The sequence below is a fragment of the Haemaphysalis longicornis genome, unplaced genomic scaffold (assembly GCF_048455015.1).
Source record: "Haemaphysalis longicornis isolate Haplotype H1 unplaced genomic scaffold, Haemaphysalis longicornis Haplotype H1 scaffold_5, whole genome shotgun sequence".
Classification (NCBI taxonomy): Eukaryota; Metazoa; Arthropoda; class Arachnida; order Ixodida; family Ixodidae; genus Haemaphysalis; species Haemaphysalis longicornis.
This window is the reverse complement of record NW_027526385.1, coordinates 183560216-183576488: the sequence shown is the minus strand read 5'-3', so window position 1 is coordinate 183576488 and position 16273 is coordinate 183560216. Positions and strand designations below refer to the sequence as shown.

General features: G+C 44.8%; 2 protein-coding genes across 4 annotated transcripts in view; one reads left to right on the top strand and one right to left on the bottom strand.

The window, feature by feature from the left end:
• The window catches only part of LOC144138864 (spermatogenesis-associated protein 20), a 501846-nt gene that overhangs the window by 43776 nt on the left and 441797 nt on the right, over positions 1-16273 (top strand). The gene's annotated exons all lie outside the window — the stretch shown is intronic.
• Positions 1611-16273, bottom strand: part of LOC144138866 (uncharacterized) — a 32566-nt gene continuing 17903 nt past the window's right edge. Inside the window, exons 2-3 of the mRNA XM_077671367.1 lie at positions 14689-15983; positions 1611-6382 (exon numbers count right to left, since the gene is read on the bottom strand). Coding sequence (XP_077527493.1) covers positions 6343-6382; positions 14689-15983 — 1335 coding nt within the window. The 3' untranslated portion in view covers positions 1611-6342. The remainder of the gene's footprint in view (positions 6383-14688; positions 15984-16273) is intronic.

The following is a 16273-nucleotide window of genomic DNA, read 5'->3' as shown; positions in this document are numbered from 1 at the left end:
GTGAGAAAAAAGCGACAAACTTTGCAACAAAAGTGTGAGCTTTCCGCTGCGCGTAAAAGAGTAATACTTGGCACAGGTGATGTTGATGACCCAATCTAACGATTGCGCTAGTCAATTTAGTGTGCTCAAAACGCCCTATAAATGATGTATAGCCATGGGAGGGGTAGGGTTGTCGAGTTTATGTCGGTTAAAAATGATCATTGTCCGCGAAGTCTGTTCCGTAAAATTCAATTTTGTGTAAGAAAGGCCAGTTTCCTTGACATCCGTCAACGTTGGCGAGTGCAGTGAGTGCACTGTTTGCAGCACACAGCCCACACGTACACGCCGAACAGCCGTACGATTTGCTCGAGTGCTTCGGGCTAAAAACATAGCTCCGGTTGTCTTCGGATGATCACTTTGGCTGCTGGAACAACGTCACTCACCCAGGCACTTTTCTTCGGGCCTGTTTCAAATGTAAACCTTCAGAGAGCAGCACCCAATGTTATAAATAAAACAAAGAGAGCCCGTATAAAAGAAAAATGGATGTGCTACGATGCAGCTGAAGGGTGCAATAAGCACTCCACTAAAGCGACGTCTACCTGTGTTCCGCGACACAAGGCCGTAACTGGCACTACGCTCGCCCGTAATATAATGTAACCTAACTAGGCTAAGGAACAGAAAGCGATAATTAAGACACCGAAAACTAATCTACTGCATAAAAATGATAATTTAGGTATAGATATAAAAAACTATAGATTAAAAACAGAAGTTCGAGAGAGCAGAAGAAAGAAGCCGAGCTATCAAACCGAGCAGCAAATTTTTCCATCGCCGTAAACTCTTCCATTATTATTCTTAAAGACTAGATACTTATTAATCTTGATACTATAACAATAAAGGTATTTATAAATATTGGTGCAGGTTGCGGAATCATCGTCATACCAGGTATGCAGCTAAAACCCATCTCGGCTCCTGAAATGAGCATCTGAAGGGTCGTTGATCGCGTCGGCCCACCCGTGCCCCGGTCCACATGAACAGGACCGTTCCCCAGCCCCGTGTCCCTAGCCCGGTGCCCTCACAAAGTCTGCGTTTACACCAACTATGGAACTCTCCATAGTATGCAGACGGTTGCGTGCTATGGAATTGTTTTGGAAGAGCTGTTTCTATTACGGACACCAGACACCGTTTTTTTTTGGCAGAGTGGGCCATTTATTTCGCTAAACGCTTCAAAAACGCTGACCTCTATTTACAACTCGCGAAGAAATTCGAAGAATAGGTGCGCGTCATTCATTTAATTTATGAGAAAGAGGGTGGCAGTTACATTCACGCTACAAACGAGTGGGGTGAAAGCGCTGAGGAACGCAGCGCCATAGAAGTGAAATGAAAGAAATTGAGAAAAAAAGACGTAAAAAAATGGCAAATAGCGCTTTATTGCAGAGGGCTCATTGGGTTTTCCCAAGGCGTCAGTGCAATGTTTCAGTTAGACGAGAAACTATGAGCGCGCGAAAAGAACGCAGAAGTGCTTGAACCACGTATTTCATGGAAAGTTTTGTAACTTCCTATTATTTATTTATTTATTTATTTATTTATTTATTTATTTATTTATTTATTTATTTATTTATTTATTTATTTATTTATTTATTTATATTGGCATACTGCCAATCCCATTAGGGATTTTAGCAGGAAGGGCGTGAACATAAAAATTCGAATAAGTACACAATAGAGACACATACATCGCGATAAAGTACAGAATGAAACTAACAGAATCGGATCATTTAACATTTTCAGATCAAGGAGTGCATAAGACATTAGTGTAAAGAAAAGTTGTTGGAAGAAAATAAATGCAGCGCCCTGAATAATGGTTGACACATTGGCATACGCATCAAGAAACACAATAAGAAAATACAATAATAAGAAACTACCCTACAATATGGCGAAGTAATTCAAGTCAGGGCAAATACATACACAGTCAAAAACAGAAACATGTTAAACAATCAACAGAATATTTTCTCTTCTCCTGGATTCAGCACTAAATATTGATTAAAGAACCAATATGTTAACATGATACTTCGCTGGTACAATGTACACACAAACACACAAACGAGAATCAACCAAGTGACTCCGCTTGCATAATACAAAGTTCATTTTCGACAAGGGTTAGAAACTTCGCTAATTCGGTAGTTCTGGAAATACTCCGATCCAGTTTATTCCATTCATTAGTGGCCATCGGAAAAAATGAGTACTTAAAGCAGTTTGTGTTGAAGGAGTATTCGTTAAGTCTCATTGGGTGTTTTTGGCGTGTTGTTCTGATTAGGTCAAACGTGAGATAGCCGGATACATCAGTGTTTAGATGACCATGGATTAATTCATACAGAAATTTTGCACGTGCTAACCTTGCTCTATTCATAAGAGTAAGTAAGCCAGCGTTTTTAATTAGTTCAGTCGGGGAATCTGTATGTGTGTACCTGTTGTAGATGAACCTCATGGCTTTCCTTTGTATTCCTTCCAGTTTCGTGATTTGCTGTTTTGTGGATGGTGACCGAATGATATTACCGTATTCAAGTAATGATCGCACAAGGGAATTGTATGGAAGCAGCTTTAGAGGAGGCGGGGCCTTGCGGAGCCGGTATCTGAGTGTATACAAGCGGCATAGTGCAGCTGAAGTAACATAACTTATGTGTGCGTCCAATCTTAGATCTTCAGTTATAATTCCAAGATATTTATGCTGATTTACTCTAGTTATGAGAATGTCAATTATAGTGTAATGAAAATTTGACCTAGTTTTTTTTCGACTTACCCATAAGAATGCACAATTGTTTGCATTGACTGACATCTGCCATTTACGGAACCAGCAGGAAACATCTTGTAAAGCAGTATTTAAAGCTACATGGTCATCGGTTGAGTTTATTTCTCGATAGAGCACGCAGTCATCCGCAAATAATTTGATTTTTACCTTAATATTTGTAGGCAAATCATTAATACAGAGAAAAAAACAAAATTGGGGCCAGCACACAGCCTTGCGGAACTCCAGATGTAACGGAGGGAATAGCAGAGGTTTCATTTGTTAAATTCTACATACTGTGTACGATCAGTTAGATAATTTTTGATCCATTTAAGAACTGTAGAATTTCCTAGAGTGGTCTCAAGTTTTTGCAGTAGTTTCTTGTGTGATACCTTGTCGAATACTTAGGCAAAATCGCGGAAGATTAGATCAGTTTGTTTTAGATTGTCAATACTCTGGGACACCTCATGTGTTAATTCCACTAATTGGGTTATGGTTGAAAGACCTCGGCGAAAGCCATGCTGATAGGGAGATAATATACGTCTTTCTTCTAGGAAAGCAGTTACATGTTAAAGAATTATATACTCCAAAATTTTACAGATTGTACATGTCAGGGATATAGGTTTAAAATTAGAAATATCATTTCCGCTTTTTTCCTTATGCACAGGAACAACTTTGGCCTTATTCCACTCCACAGGTAGAGAGCACGTTGATAGTGATTTGTGAAATATGACGCACAGATATTTAGCTAGCAACTCTGCATACCTGACAAGAAAGATGTTGGGAATGTTATCAGACCATGCACTTTTTTGTGTGTCCAAGTTTAGCAAGAGATTAACGACACCGGCCTCATTTACAACAATTGTGTCCAGGGTACCTTCCGCACTAGTGACGATGTTCGGAATGTTTCCGTCATCGACAGTGAATACAGATTTAAAGTAACTGTTCAGCTTGTCTGCAGTGACCGGCTTATCTTTTTCCTGGGGTGTGTTGCTTCTGTTGTTTTTTGCAGGCTTTAGGTAGCTCCAGAACTTGCTGGGGGAATGTTTTAGAAAAGGCAATGTTTTAGTCAAATAATTGCTCTTCGCTGTTTTGATTTTTGTTTTTAGGTCACTCACAGCAGCTGATTATTTACTGTTACTGCTCCGGGTTTTTGTTTTATGCTTTCGTATTCGCTTTATTTTGCGTTTCGCATGTATTACGTCACGTGTTATCTACGGGTTATGTTTCTTAACTTTTCACTCTAGTAGGTACAAAGGTATTAATACAGTGGTGCATAATTTCTTTTAATTGAGACCATAATATTTCAATGGTCGTAGAACTATCATTTGCCAATTCTTCGAAAGACGGAAACTTCATAACTAGATAATTTAGTGTGCTAGCGTCATCACCAGATTTAAAATCCGGGTAAGGGATTTTTATGTTCGATGGTTCTATTTTATCACGAAAGAGGACAGTCCACAAAGTGAGCTCGTGATCCGATATGCCATCCATAAGTTCTATCTTCGTTTCATCTGCTGGGAAGTGCATGGTTACTTAAGAATATAAGGTCAAGAATATTTGAAGAAGTTTCTCCCGGGACACGTGTTGGTTGGCCGACTACTTGGCGAAGATTAAATCGCAGCATTGTGTCGATAACGACCTCTGAGCATGCGGAATGAAAATTCATAAATTGCCAGTCGATATCGGGAAGGTTAAAATCACCCAACAACATGAATCTTGTGTTTTATATGTTTTGCTCGATGTAGTTGTAGAGCGACTGCATGCTATGTTCGCCAGTAGTAGGACTGCGATAGCAGCAGCAAAAATTGTTGTGTGAAGGCCAAATTTTAGTTTCAAAAATACAGCTTCTACGCCTTCGACCTCTGGCAGCACTGTGTATTGTATTCCGCGTTTTATCATTAACGCTAGCCCACCGCCTCGTGTCGGTCTGTCCTTCCGTATTATAGTGTAGTTTGGGGGCGTTACTTCACTATCTAAGATGTCATTATTTAACCAGGTTTCTGTTAGAGCAGCGAAGTCTGGCTCAAGGTCGAGAAGCAGGCATTCAAGGGATTCTAATTAGTTTAGGACACTTCGGCAATTCACATTTATAAACCTCAACTGAGGCGATTTCGAGTGCGTGATGCCGGCCCTTCGCTTGACAGGTTTTTTTTTTCAGTTGAGGGATTTGTTGTGTCGCCAATCATCACTTTATCGTTTACGGTGTCGTCCCAGCGGTAAAGAATATGGTCTATACTAATTTTCTCGTAGACAAGATGTACCTTTTGCCCGGACTCCTGATTTGGTTTGGCTGAGTCCCACAATTTTTCCCTGATATTACGCACACGCCTGGGAAAAGTCTTGACTAATTGATATGTCAGTATCCTTTAGTTTATGACAGTTTTTCAAAATCTTTGTTTTGTCGCGGTCATCAAGGAGTTTGAAAATTATCAGTCTAGTTTTGTTCGCGCTTGGTTTTCCGAGCCGATGTATCCTTTCGATTGAAACAGGTTCAATTTTTAAAATACCTTTCGCAACTGTATCGTTTATTACTTACTCTAGTGATTCCTCATTTTATTTTTCATCCTCAGGGATGTCATACACTATCAAGTCACTTCTGCTTGACCGGTTTTCTAAATCATCCAGCTTTAATTGTAAGCTTGATACGACTTTTTCTAAGGCGGAAACTTTTGTGGTACAGTCCAGTATTTTTTCATCTAAGACAGCCAATTTTTCTAATTTGGACTCGATAACAGTTAGTCGTTCTTCTTTAATTTCTTTAATGTCACCGGAAATTTGCGTTAGTTGTCGAGCAATTTGTTTTAGGTCGGGCCCGGGGTTTGTCTCGACGTCACCTGCTAGTAATAACAGGTCCTTCAAATAGCAAGACAAGTTACGCAAGGGATCACAAAGCACTCGAAGCACTCGATTAATGAGAACACGTAATTTTTTCAAAAATGCATCTGCCGCCTGTCACACGTACGAGTGTTTTTGCGGCGAAATCGCGTCGTGGTCGAAAGAGCCCCAACACAATGTCACATGGGCAGGCAGCGTTTATGCGTCCCAATTAATGACGGGATGGAGGGAACGTGCACAAAAATGGTTAGTACGAGTGTAGCAGGCCGTTAATCAAAAATTTGCAGAATTTCGCAACGAGAAATGAAAATGGCGATTTTAGGCGGAAAGTGGGAGAGCACGCTGAAAACAAACATGTATTTTTCAAGGCCGGCGAAAGCTGCGCGAAAACCAACTGTCACCGCTATTAGCGAGGATGTTCGTACCTGAAATTGTGACAACAACACAGACAAAAAATACGCATTTATATTTTTTCTCGCATGCACTCTTTTCAATGAAAACAAAAAAGAAGGTAGAAAACAGAAAACCGGAACTGTACGTTTTTTGAGTTATAAGTTTTTGCCCTGGCGCATCCGAACACCAAATTTTTTTTCTTCAGAACTGATTAGTTTCAGGCGCTTCTTAATCGCTATCTATAACTCTGCCTCGTAGTAGGTTTCTTCACTTAAGCGTACCAATTTGTCGTTTTCATGTTTCCAAAAGATTCGCGCTTGAGTCGTCGGCTTCGCTCTCTCTGAAGGCCGTCTTCATGGTTCATCGTCAGCTGGGGGATCTTCGAGTGACAGCCTGCAAAGAGAAAAAACATGCAGACGGTAGAATATTCATGAAGCAACACTTGGACTAGCTACAATTGGAGTTATTAAAAAAAACGAGACGACCGGCAAAAATATGACTTGAAACACTCGCACCTGTGGGTATTGTTTTTGTTTTTGATGCTATCGAATATCATTGCTTAGGTTAGGTGCGGTTGTAATAAAATTTCTAGAGTCACGTAAACTCTGACATTTTCGTAATTCTCCAAACGAAAGCTTGCCGATTTATTTAGTGAATTTGGTATCTGCAAGACGGCTTTTCGCCTTTTCGTTCGCGTCGTTCCCAGGGAAAGTCAGGCTCGGGCCTTATTGCGTATGCAGCCATTAAGAATTAGCTTGCCGGTGGACGCCTTTTTCTGCCCGTGAACCAGGCCCGATTTCACATGTTGAACCGCTCCGACGGATGCTGCAACTGTTAAGCGCATAAGAGGACTTTCAATGAGCAGACATTGTTGGATCATCTGGGGCGCGAAGTCGGTGGGAATATTTCAAGGATCTTGCTTCACTACTTTCTTTTACTTCGGTTTATGGTTCCCCATACAGGAAGGCAAAGGGAGATTGAAAGAAGGGAGTACGTTTAAGGGTAAGCTGCGCATCAAAAAAGCAAGTCTGCGTGTGGAACAACCCGAAGGTCGTGAGTGGATTAACCGAGCGCAGGTACGATCTTAAAGGGATGGGGGACAGAATAAGTAACGCTTGACACAAATACGAGCTCAAGAGTGCAAGGACGTGAATGAGTGGAATTCCTATTACTGGCGTGATTGTGCGTTTCGCAGTGTTATCCCTCATTTTGAAAATCTTAGTTTTTTTTTTTCGCAGAGGGTTAGCGGAGCGCACACAGCATGATCCGTGTGCGTTCAAGATACTAGCTTTCACCCCTTCGTCGGTCCGTACATACTTTGTTTTTTCACATGCTCGCTGTAGCGTTAATCCATGCTCGAAATATGCCAAATGTGGGCCCTGACGATTCGCCATTATGTCGTCAAAGCCGACGGATGCAAATTAGTGAATAAAATGGCGCGACGGAAACGGAAATTTTGAACGCGCCTTTCTCGTTCAAAACCGCATGAATGGAGCCCCGAAAAACAAGAAAAATAGCCTGTTTCGTCAGTAATTACAATAAGCAATATTAAAGCGAAGCCTAAATGGCTGGACGGAATGAACATCTCGCGATCATGTGTACACAGAAAATTTCTCCGGTGCCACCAAATAGGCATGTTGGAACAAACAACACAGAGAGCAGTTAGAAGTGAAGGGAGGTAGTTTGGCGTGGTGTGCCTCTGTCGCAGCCAAGCGCCAATGCGGCCATCTGATGCGTGAAGCACAGATCATACGATAACCGGCGGACAGGGGTGTCCGGCGGTGCGGGTGGAGCAGCGCCAACATGGGAATGGCAAACACCGGCCGCAGGTACCGTAATTACCCGATTCTAACGCGCCCCGATTCTAACGCGCACCCGATTTTCCTGGCAAAAAAAAAACGAAAAAAACTTGCACCTCCGATTGTAACGCGCACGGAACTTTGTGAGCAAGAAAAATGAATGCGAGAGAAACCGGCGATTTATTTCTCGAAGTAATCTCACTCATTTCACTCCTCGTCACTCTCCGCTGACCACAACATCTCGTCCTTGGTGCCGTCAAGCGCGTTCGCGATGCCACACTTTTGAACGAACGTTTAACCATGGTTGATGGTATCGTGGCCCACGCCTCGCACGCCCATCCCGCGGGCTTCTCCAGAGGCGCACGCTTCAGCCGACCGCTCGTTTTGAACGCGTAAGATCCGCTGCTGCCATTGCTGTTATCAAGCGCGCAAGTGGAACGATTTGACGATTTGTGTGAACGCCGATAGAAAAGCCTAGGCGCCTATGCTTCCTGAGTCCGAAAAATCGTTGCTAAAAGCATGCTAAAAGCTTTGGCGCCATCTTGAGATGGTGATGGCGATGGGTGGGACGACATTTCCGCTGTTTTGGCAGTTTCGGTTTCGTATCCGATTCTAACACGCATGCGATTTTTTGACCTATTTTTCCGGAAAAAAAGTGCGCGTTAGAATCGGGTAAGTACGGTAACTCTCAAATGGGTATTACACGCGTCAAACGTACTTTCGAGAAGCGGGAAGCTTGGGATCAGCGGCACTGCGAGCAGCAGCGGTACAGTGGCTAGAATAGGAAAGTGTGATTACCGGAATGCAGTGCCTCCGAGACATATTGAGGCCGCCGATAGGGATCCGCGAGGGGGCGCGCGTGTCGTTAACCAGTTAGGACCAAACCAGTCCCGTTAGGACAAGTTAGGACCAAAGAGCAAGGCAAAGCTACTACAAGCCACGAGAACAACGAATACCGCCCGCGTGGCAAATGAGCAGGATGAACTTCGTGTACAAGGGCGAAGGAGTCAAAAACAAACCCGAGCTCGAATAGGCCAGCAACCGTCACGTCAGTGCTGTACAGGTTACTAATGCAGGCAGTGAAGTTCTAACTAGAGCAGTGGGTAGAAGAAAATAGGATATTAAGGGGAACTTCAAAATGGGTTTCGAAAGGACAGAAGACTAGACGAGAACTTATTTGTGGTAAGCCAGTGCATAGAGGTGGCGAAGATGCAAAACCGACCTTTGTGGTTAGCTTTTCTGGACATTGAAGCGGCGTATGATAATGTAGACAGGGAGCGGCTATGAAGTATCCTGGAGGACGAGGGAGTGGGGGCAGAATTCATTAACTTATTTGGGGAGCGAGAGCCAAGTGCAAATAGTGTGGGAGGGGATAACATAAAATGGGCTGGTATACACCTACAAGGGTTTGAAACAAGGATGTCCTCTCTCTCTGCCGCTGATGTTCGTGATGTACATGGCGGGCTTAGAAAGGAAGCTAGAAGGCACTACGATGGGGTGCGACTTATCGTACATGAAAAACGGGCAGGTGGTGAAGCAACGGGTTCCGGTTCTAATGTATGCAGACGACATATTGTTGATGGCGGACAACCGGATAAGTATGCAGGGCCTTGATGGATAAAGTCGAGGATCATGGTCTTTAAAGGAGCCATGAAGAGAAAATAAAACTTTGTTTAATTTGAAAGAACTAGGATTCATTATCTCACTCAGGTCCATTACAGCCACAAAATATGTTTTTTTACGAAAAAAAGCAAGTATTTACAAACTTTCAAATTTTGCTCCACAGTGACGTGTTATGAGAAGGAATGACGTCATACGGGCCAACAATAAAACATAATTTTCAGTGCGTTAACTGCACGTTAGCATTCAAGTGATTCGGTCAAATGGAACTAGAGGCCCCATTACAGACGTCCAGTCATGTGTCGTCGCGACAGGTGAGTTAGGCGGCCGCCAATCGCACTAACAAGGTTCCGTGATGTCACAGAAAAATTGCAGGAAATTGGCTAGGGGGTCGCGACTGCTTCACACATTTTCTTTAATATCTCCGTTATTTGTTCGAAGATTGCGATGATATTGGTATCATTGTTATCGGGACTAAGCAGTCTTTCTAATAAACCCAACTTGTATTTTTCTTCATGACTCCTTTAACGACGGCATGTAGCACAAAACAGTACCAGTGCAACAAGTAGAAATACCATTGGTGAAAGAGTATAAATATTTAGGAGTATGGCTGAACGACAGCGAAGATTACACGAACGCGCATGAGGCTCACCTTAAGACGAAAGGAAGACGGAACGCGGCTATAATGAAGCATAGAGCCCTCTGGGGATACAGCAAATACGAGGTGGTAAGGAGAGTCTGGAAAGGGGTCATGGTACCAGGATTAACTTTCGCTAATTCGGTTCTGTGCATGAAGTCAGAGACCCAAGCGGGCCTGGAAGTAAATCAGAGGGCGGTAGGCAGCTTGGCCCTAGGGGCCCACAGTAAAACTACAAATGAAGCGGTACAAGGGGATACGGGCTGGTCGTCTTTCGAGGCGATGGAGGCGCAGAGCAAGATAAAGCTTGGGGAGTGACTTCGTGACATGGAAGGCGAAAAATGGGCCGCGAGGGTGTTAAGTACCTGTATATGAGGAGCGTGGACACGTGGTTTAGACGGAGGACCAGACAGCTGACTAAGTGGCACGGAAAGTCGGTAGGGGAAAGTGGGGTTTACACAACAGCTAAAAAGCAGGTAAAGTCAGCAGAGACGACAAAGTGGGCACAAATAATGGAAGCGAAAAAAAACCCTGGAGACTTATAGGGAAGAGAAACCGGAAATTAAGAAGGAGGGATTCTATGAGAAAACGAGAGGCAGTGCTTTGCTGTTCGAGGCACGGGCGGGGTGCCTGAGAAATCCGGCATACACGGGTAGCTACAGGCAGCAGGATGAAACGTGTGCATGCTGCGGCAGTGATCGAGAAACTATAGACCATATTGTCAGGGGCTGCACATAGATACCCGCCGCGGTGGCTCAGTGGCTAAGGCGTTGCGCTGCTGAGCACGAGGTCGCGGGTTCGTTTCCCGGCCGCGGCGGCCGCTTTTCTGATGGAGGCGAAAAGCAAAAACGCCCGTGTGTACGAGATTTCGGCGCACGATAAAGATCCCCAGGTGGTCAAAATTAATCCGGAGCCCTCCACTACGGCGCGCCTCATCGCCTGCGTTGCGTCGGCGCGTTAAACCCCAGAATCAATCAAATCATCAATAGATACGACCACCACAGGGTGAGGGGAAAACGACGCTGGCCGAGGCTTTGGGATTTGGGGCGAGGGGACACCTCAACTTCAAGGCCATAGAGGTGACGAAGAGGTGATGGAGTGGTGGAGGAGCAAAAGTAGGGAAGGGATGGGTACGCAGGCGGAGCAATCATACGGATGAGAATTTAGAACAGCGAGGAGAGAAAAAAGGGGGGTGGGAGCGAGGAGTTTAAACAGCGAAAAAAGGGAGATGAGGGAGGGAGGAAGCAAATCTATTAGGTTAGCTGGAAGTAGGGCAAGTAAGCGTAATAAAACAGGCAAGTCGGTTGCTGACAACCCACGCCCCGACTGAAAGGGAGAGCCACTAATAATAATAATAATCACGTCGCCCTTTGAGCGCGCGCAAAATTGTCTGCGGTCGTCAGCTATGCGGTCGCCGCTTTGACCAGTGAGAAGTAGGGCGTGTTTGTTTTGGCATAGCAAGTTTAAATGTGCTGTAATGCCACGAAAGCCGAGCCACTGTTTTGTGCCCGGCTGCACTACGGGGTACAAGTCCTGCAAAAATAAACTGTCGTTGTTTGGCATTACGAAGGACTCGTCTTTACTGGCGCAGTGGCGACGAGCAATTCCTCGCTCTGACTAGCAGCTCCAGGAAAACTCCCCGGTCTGCGAGCTTCGCTTTGACGAAAGGTGCATCTCCCGCCACTTTGAACACAGTGTGAACGGAGAAGTTGTATTAATCGACAGGGCGAGGCCTTTGTTGCTCCCGGGAGCTGCGCCCACGCAGTTGACGAATCATCCAAACGAAGGTGTTATCAGTGCCGTGAACGTGACCCGAGAATGCCGCAAACTAATTTGATCAACGGGGGTGGTCTTGCCAACACCTTCTACTAGGTGATGGCACCTCCATCACCTAGTAGGATTAATTGCTCTGTGTCCGTCACTGGCGTCATCAGACCAATCCCATAAAGAGAAGAAATAGGATAGCCAAATTTTCGGACCCCACTACACCCAGATGTTACTGAAGAGGCCCTTTATTTATGATAGGCTTTTATTATTTGCGAATAAAGTGATCGCCAATGACGACGGGCTTTTGGGAAGATGGCAATGCCGAGAGAAATATGGTTCCGCTTGCTCCGGACGCTTTGTGACCTGCTCTGAAACGCCACGAAAAAACGATAGGAAAACGGCGGAGAGAACTGTCCGCGTTAATTGTTTATCTCTCAGCCATCAAGGCTTCGTTGCTTCTCGTAAGAAACCCGTGGAAGCTACGAAACGCGCGATCCTTCAGTTGAAACAACCAGTTATCCAACCTTTAGTGTTTATCTCGAGAGTAGTATTTGTTGCCACTAATCCACAGCCCCAATGGTGTAGCGCCCTGCCCTTGAGGAAATGTGCAACATTGGTGGAGTTAAAATAATAATTTATTCGTTGTAATAGTGCAAACTGAAATATTTTTGGGACTAAAATTTAAAATCACAATACAAAGCAAAAAGTAAATGAAAATTCTCCCTTGCAATGATGTCCCCCACAGCAGGGAACAAAGAAATAGTGAAAGGGCCCAAAAGAACGACACACACACACACACACTCGTGAAAATGGATCGACCGTAGAACGGCGTGCATTTGCACAAAAATGCATCATTTTACAAGTAGAAAACAACCCTTTGCGACTGTATACATGGATCTGCATAACGGACTGAACCCAGAAGTTATGACTGCGGATTCATTGCTGGTGTATTGATGATCTCGCGGACGGTAAAAAAAAAAGCAGTGTCTTAGCTCGGGTATGCCAGTGTATGCGTAGCGTGACCTAAGGTTCAGCTGGTTATTCTTAGCTTTCCTGGTTGTCTAGGATTACCTTCATTATCCTGCTTGCTGCTGCTTCAATGCGTACACACACGGTATCCGCATTATGTGACACATGTATATTTATCAAGTGGCTCCGGCGCAGCGTCAGCAATCGCCTCAGAGCTAAGCTGGTTCCACAGGCGCACACCGGTGTTGTCGCGACGCACGAGCCATCGGTTCCACACCCGGCCACCCCTCGCATGATCATCAAGTGGACCGGGCCGACTAGTGCGGAACGGAAGTCGGCGAAGACGCTGGGCGCGTGGGGTGTGTGAGAGACGCGGGGCAGCAAGCAACGTTCTGTGTGCCGTGTGACGTCACTGCTCCTCGCGCATGCGCAGCATGGGTCTCCAGGAGCCACGCCAAACTGCTCAACCTCGGCCAGTGTAGCTCACGCTACAAAAGGAACTTAGAAGCCGTTTTGAGCCGTTTCGAGCTGACGAAGAATTCACCGACCTCCGGGTACTGCGACGATTATCAACAGAGCCACACGTGCTTGCTACTGACATCAGTCCTGTTCGTTGCTTGCAACGGGGGCCTTTGATTGTGACGTGACGCACCTGAGAGAAATGTCAACTACCGCAGGTTCAGCGTCAACACTTGTGGTTGGTGCCTCAAATTTCTAGAGGCAGACGTGCGAACTGCGGCGGCGGGAGCATGTTGAATCCCCGGCGGGGGTATGCGCGATCATTATCATCATCGTGTTCATAATCATGACATTAAAGCTCGGAACCTCCTTCCGGCCAGCCATGACACTAAACCCTGCTGCCTGGCTCCTTTTGCCCTAACGAAGAGCATAAATGGATGGAGTTGTTCAGATACAATTTTAAAAACCGCAGCAATACAAGAAGTTCAAATTTTAGGGGACGATAAAAGGGAAAGAAAAAAAATGAATGCTACACATCCTCCATAAAAAGGAGACAAACATAAAACCCTTTATAAAAGCCACGGAAATACGAATACAATGAATGCGATACCGAATAACCATATAAGAAATGCATTTGCAGAAAAATGCACAACTGTCGAAACAGAAACATGAAATCGTTATCGCGCAAATGTGGGCCATTATTTGTAGTCGGGCATTTCGTAATTAGTAGTTCTCAATTTGGATGGTTTTGCGGGTAGGGTGGAGGCCCAACTGTTTATATATATTCCGAGACAAAAAGATTTCCGCTATTTATATCGCCCGTTCCAAGAGGGGAGAACAATTATTTTGCATCTTTTGTTGTCTACACCTGTTGTAAGGAACTGTGAAGAAGTTTGACGACAATTTTTGCGTTGCCGAATCGGACAAATTTGTAACGTGCCGGTATAAGATGGTCGTAATTTCACTATAGTTGAAATAAACTCTACTTTCAGGTTCAAGGTTTGACCAGAAAAGGTATGTGCGGTTTTTTTAAGAACTGGATACACAAAATCGTTTTGTTGGAAGTACTGAAGCGGGAAATTCAAGCATTTTTGTCGCACCATTGCTGCCAACTTCATTGTAGGCATTTTTATATCAGAAGAGAACGCAGCGGTGCTTGTAAGAAGGATCTATTTCGACATGAATGTCCGTAGGGGAAGTGTTTGCTTCCGCTAAAATGGACTTTTTTTGAGTTATGAGTGTTGCAATTATTATGTACGCGCTAGTAAGCATTACCCGTTAGCCCTCGTCCGAAAAAAAAAAAACGGCCCCTTCTGAGTGAACTTGCAACAGTATATACACTAAGAATGGACCAAGAAGAAATTGCACTTCCATCTTTCTGGACGGGCCAACGAATCCGCGAAGAGTGAGTGAAGTGGAGATTTCACTCAAGGTGGGTGAGGCCTCACCTGAGGAGCATTCGGCCGTCCTCGATGAAGCCCCATTCCTCCAGTGCTTCTGTGTTGAAAGGTGGGCTCGCATCTCTAACGCAACTGTCGCTGCTTTCTACCGGTCGTGAAAAGCTGTCATAAAATAGCACTGTACTTGGTGTCATACAGCACTCCAGTTTCCCTTTTCCTTCTGGGTGAAGGATGCTCAACCTGGTTTGGAGATTGAACGGCCACTCGAGATAGCGATCCAGTTTTCCTTTGTGGAGTCCAAATAGCAAATAGACTTTCTCGACACTAAGAATACCAACGCCTGCAGACACGCAGTAGCCTCTCAGGTACACAGGCTCCAGCATAATATTGGGGAGGTATTCGGATACTGCTCTTTGCCTTAGCCGTCCATATTCCTCAAATGTCCACGTGTGCGTCGTGGCAGCTGGAATGACCAAAGGCAGGAGAGCCAACGCATTATGGCGATCTTCAGCTGAGCTGCTTTGAGCCCAAGCAATCTTAGACGCATCCTGCGCCGAGCTCTCGCTGTGTGCATTTGCCGCTTTTGCAGGGTTTTCCGTCCGTGTTTCTTGACTGGCATTGATGCTTCGAAGAAGTTCACTCATTCGATCGTATTGGCGATCAATAGCGAGTGCAAGTCGATTAAAGTCAGCCTTAGTCTCCCGCTGTCCGTCCCCCATTGCTTCCCTGAAAGCAGCGAACTGTGTAGCGAGCTCACTCTGGTCTATTCTTGAGGAAATTCTGTCGGTTAGATTTTGCTGGAACGCCTCATTTTTCTCCACAAAGCTGTTATAAAACGTCTGCTGATTAGCATACACATTCTGCATGAACTCGTCAAGCTGATCTTTTAGCTTGGCCGTTTGGATCGTCATTTGGCTAAGACTTTCTTGGAGTATCCTAGTTTCAAAGCTTTTCTCATCCGCTTCTTCGTGCCGAGGAGTCGAAGGGGCAACGCCGATTTCCATAGTGCTGCCTATTTCTCTCAGCTCGGCTTGAATCGACGACATGGCCGTTGAGATGGCGTCGTGTATTCGCTGAAAGCCATTGGAAAGGCCGGACCTCGTCGCACTCTGATTTTCTTGTTCTTGGGAAGCGTTTGTTCTCGCATGGACTGCAGATATACTGGGTTCCCTCGAGGCGTCGCAGCGAGACTCCAGATGTGCGCACAAATCGTTGGCACGAATTTCCGCCGCGCATTTGGGACACCTTGCAGAGTGGTGCCCGCACTCGTGGTGAAAGTGTCTGGAAATGTCCGCAGCAGCCGTGACGACATTGCAGCCATTTTGCTGATTCCAGCATCGCACCTGCAGCAGAGAAAAAAAAAAAAAAAAAAAAAGGTTTGGACAAAGGTCTCATGCTCTCTGCGGCAATTACGGGTCCCGTGACAGGTCTTTCGAAATCGTGCCTACGAAAACAAAAACTTTGAACGCCGTGTGGAGGTTATATATATATATATATATATATATATATATATATATATATATTTATATATATTAACAAATAAGGATTGATTAATAACGCGTCGTGTGAACGCTTTGTAAACAAATTATACAGACGCACTTGGATCTTTGCAGATACGTGCAGAATTCTGAAT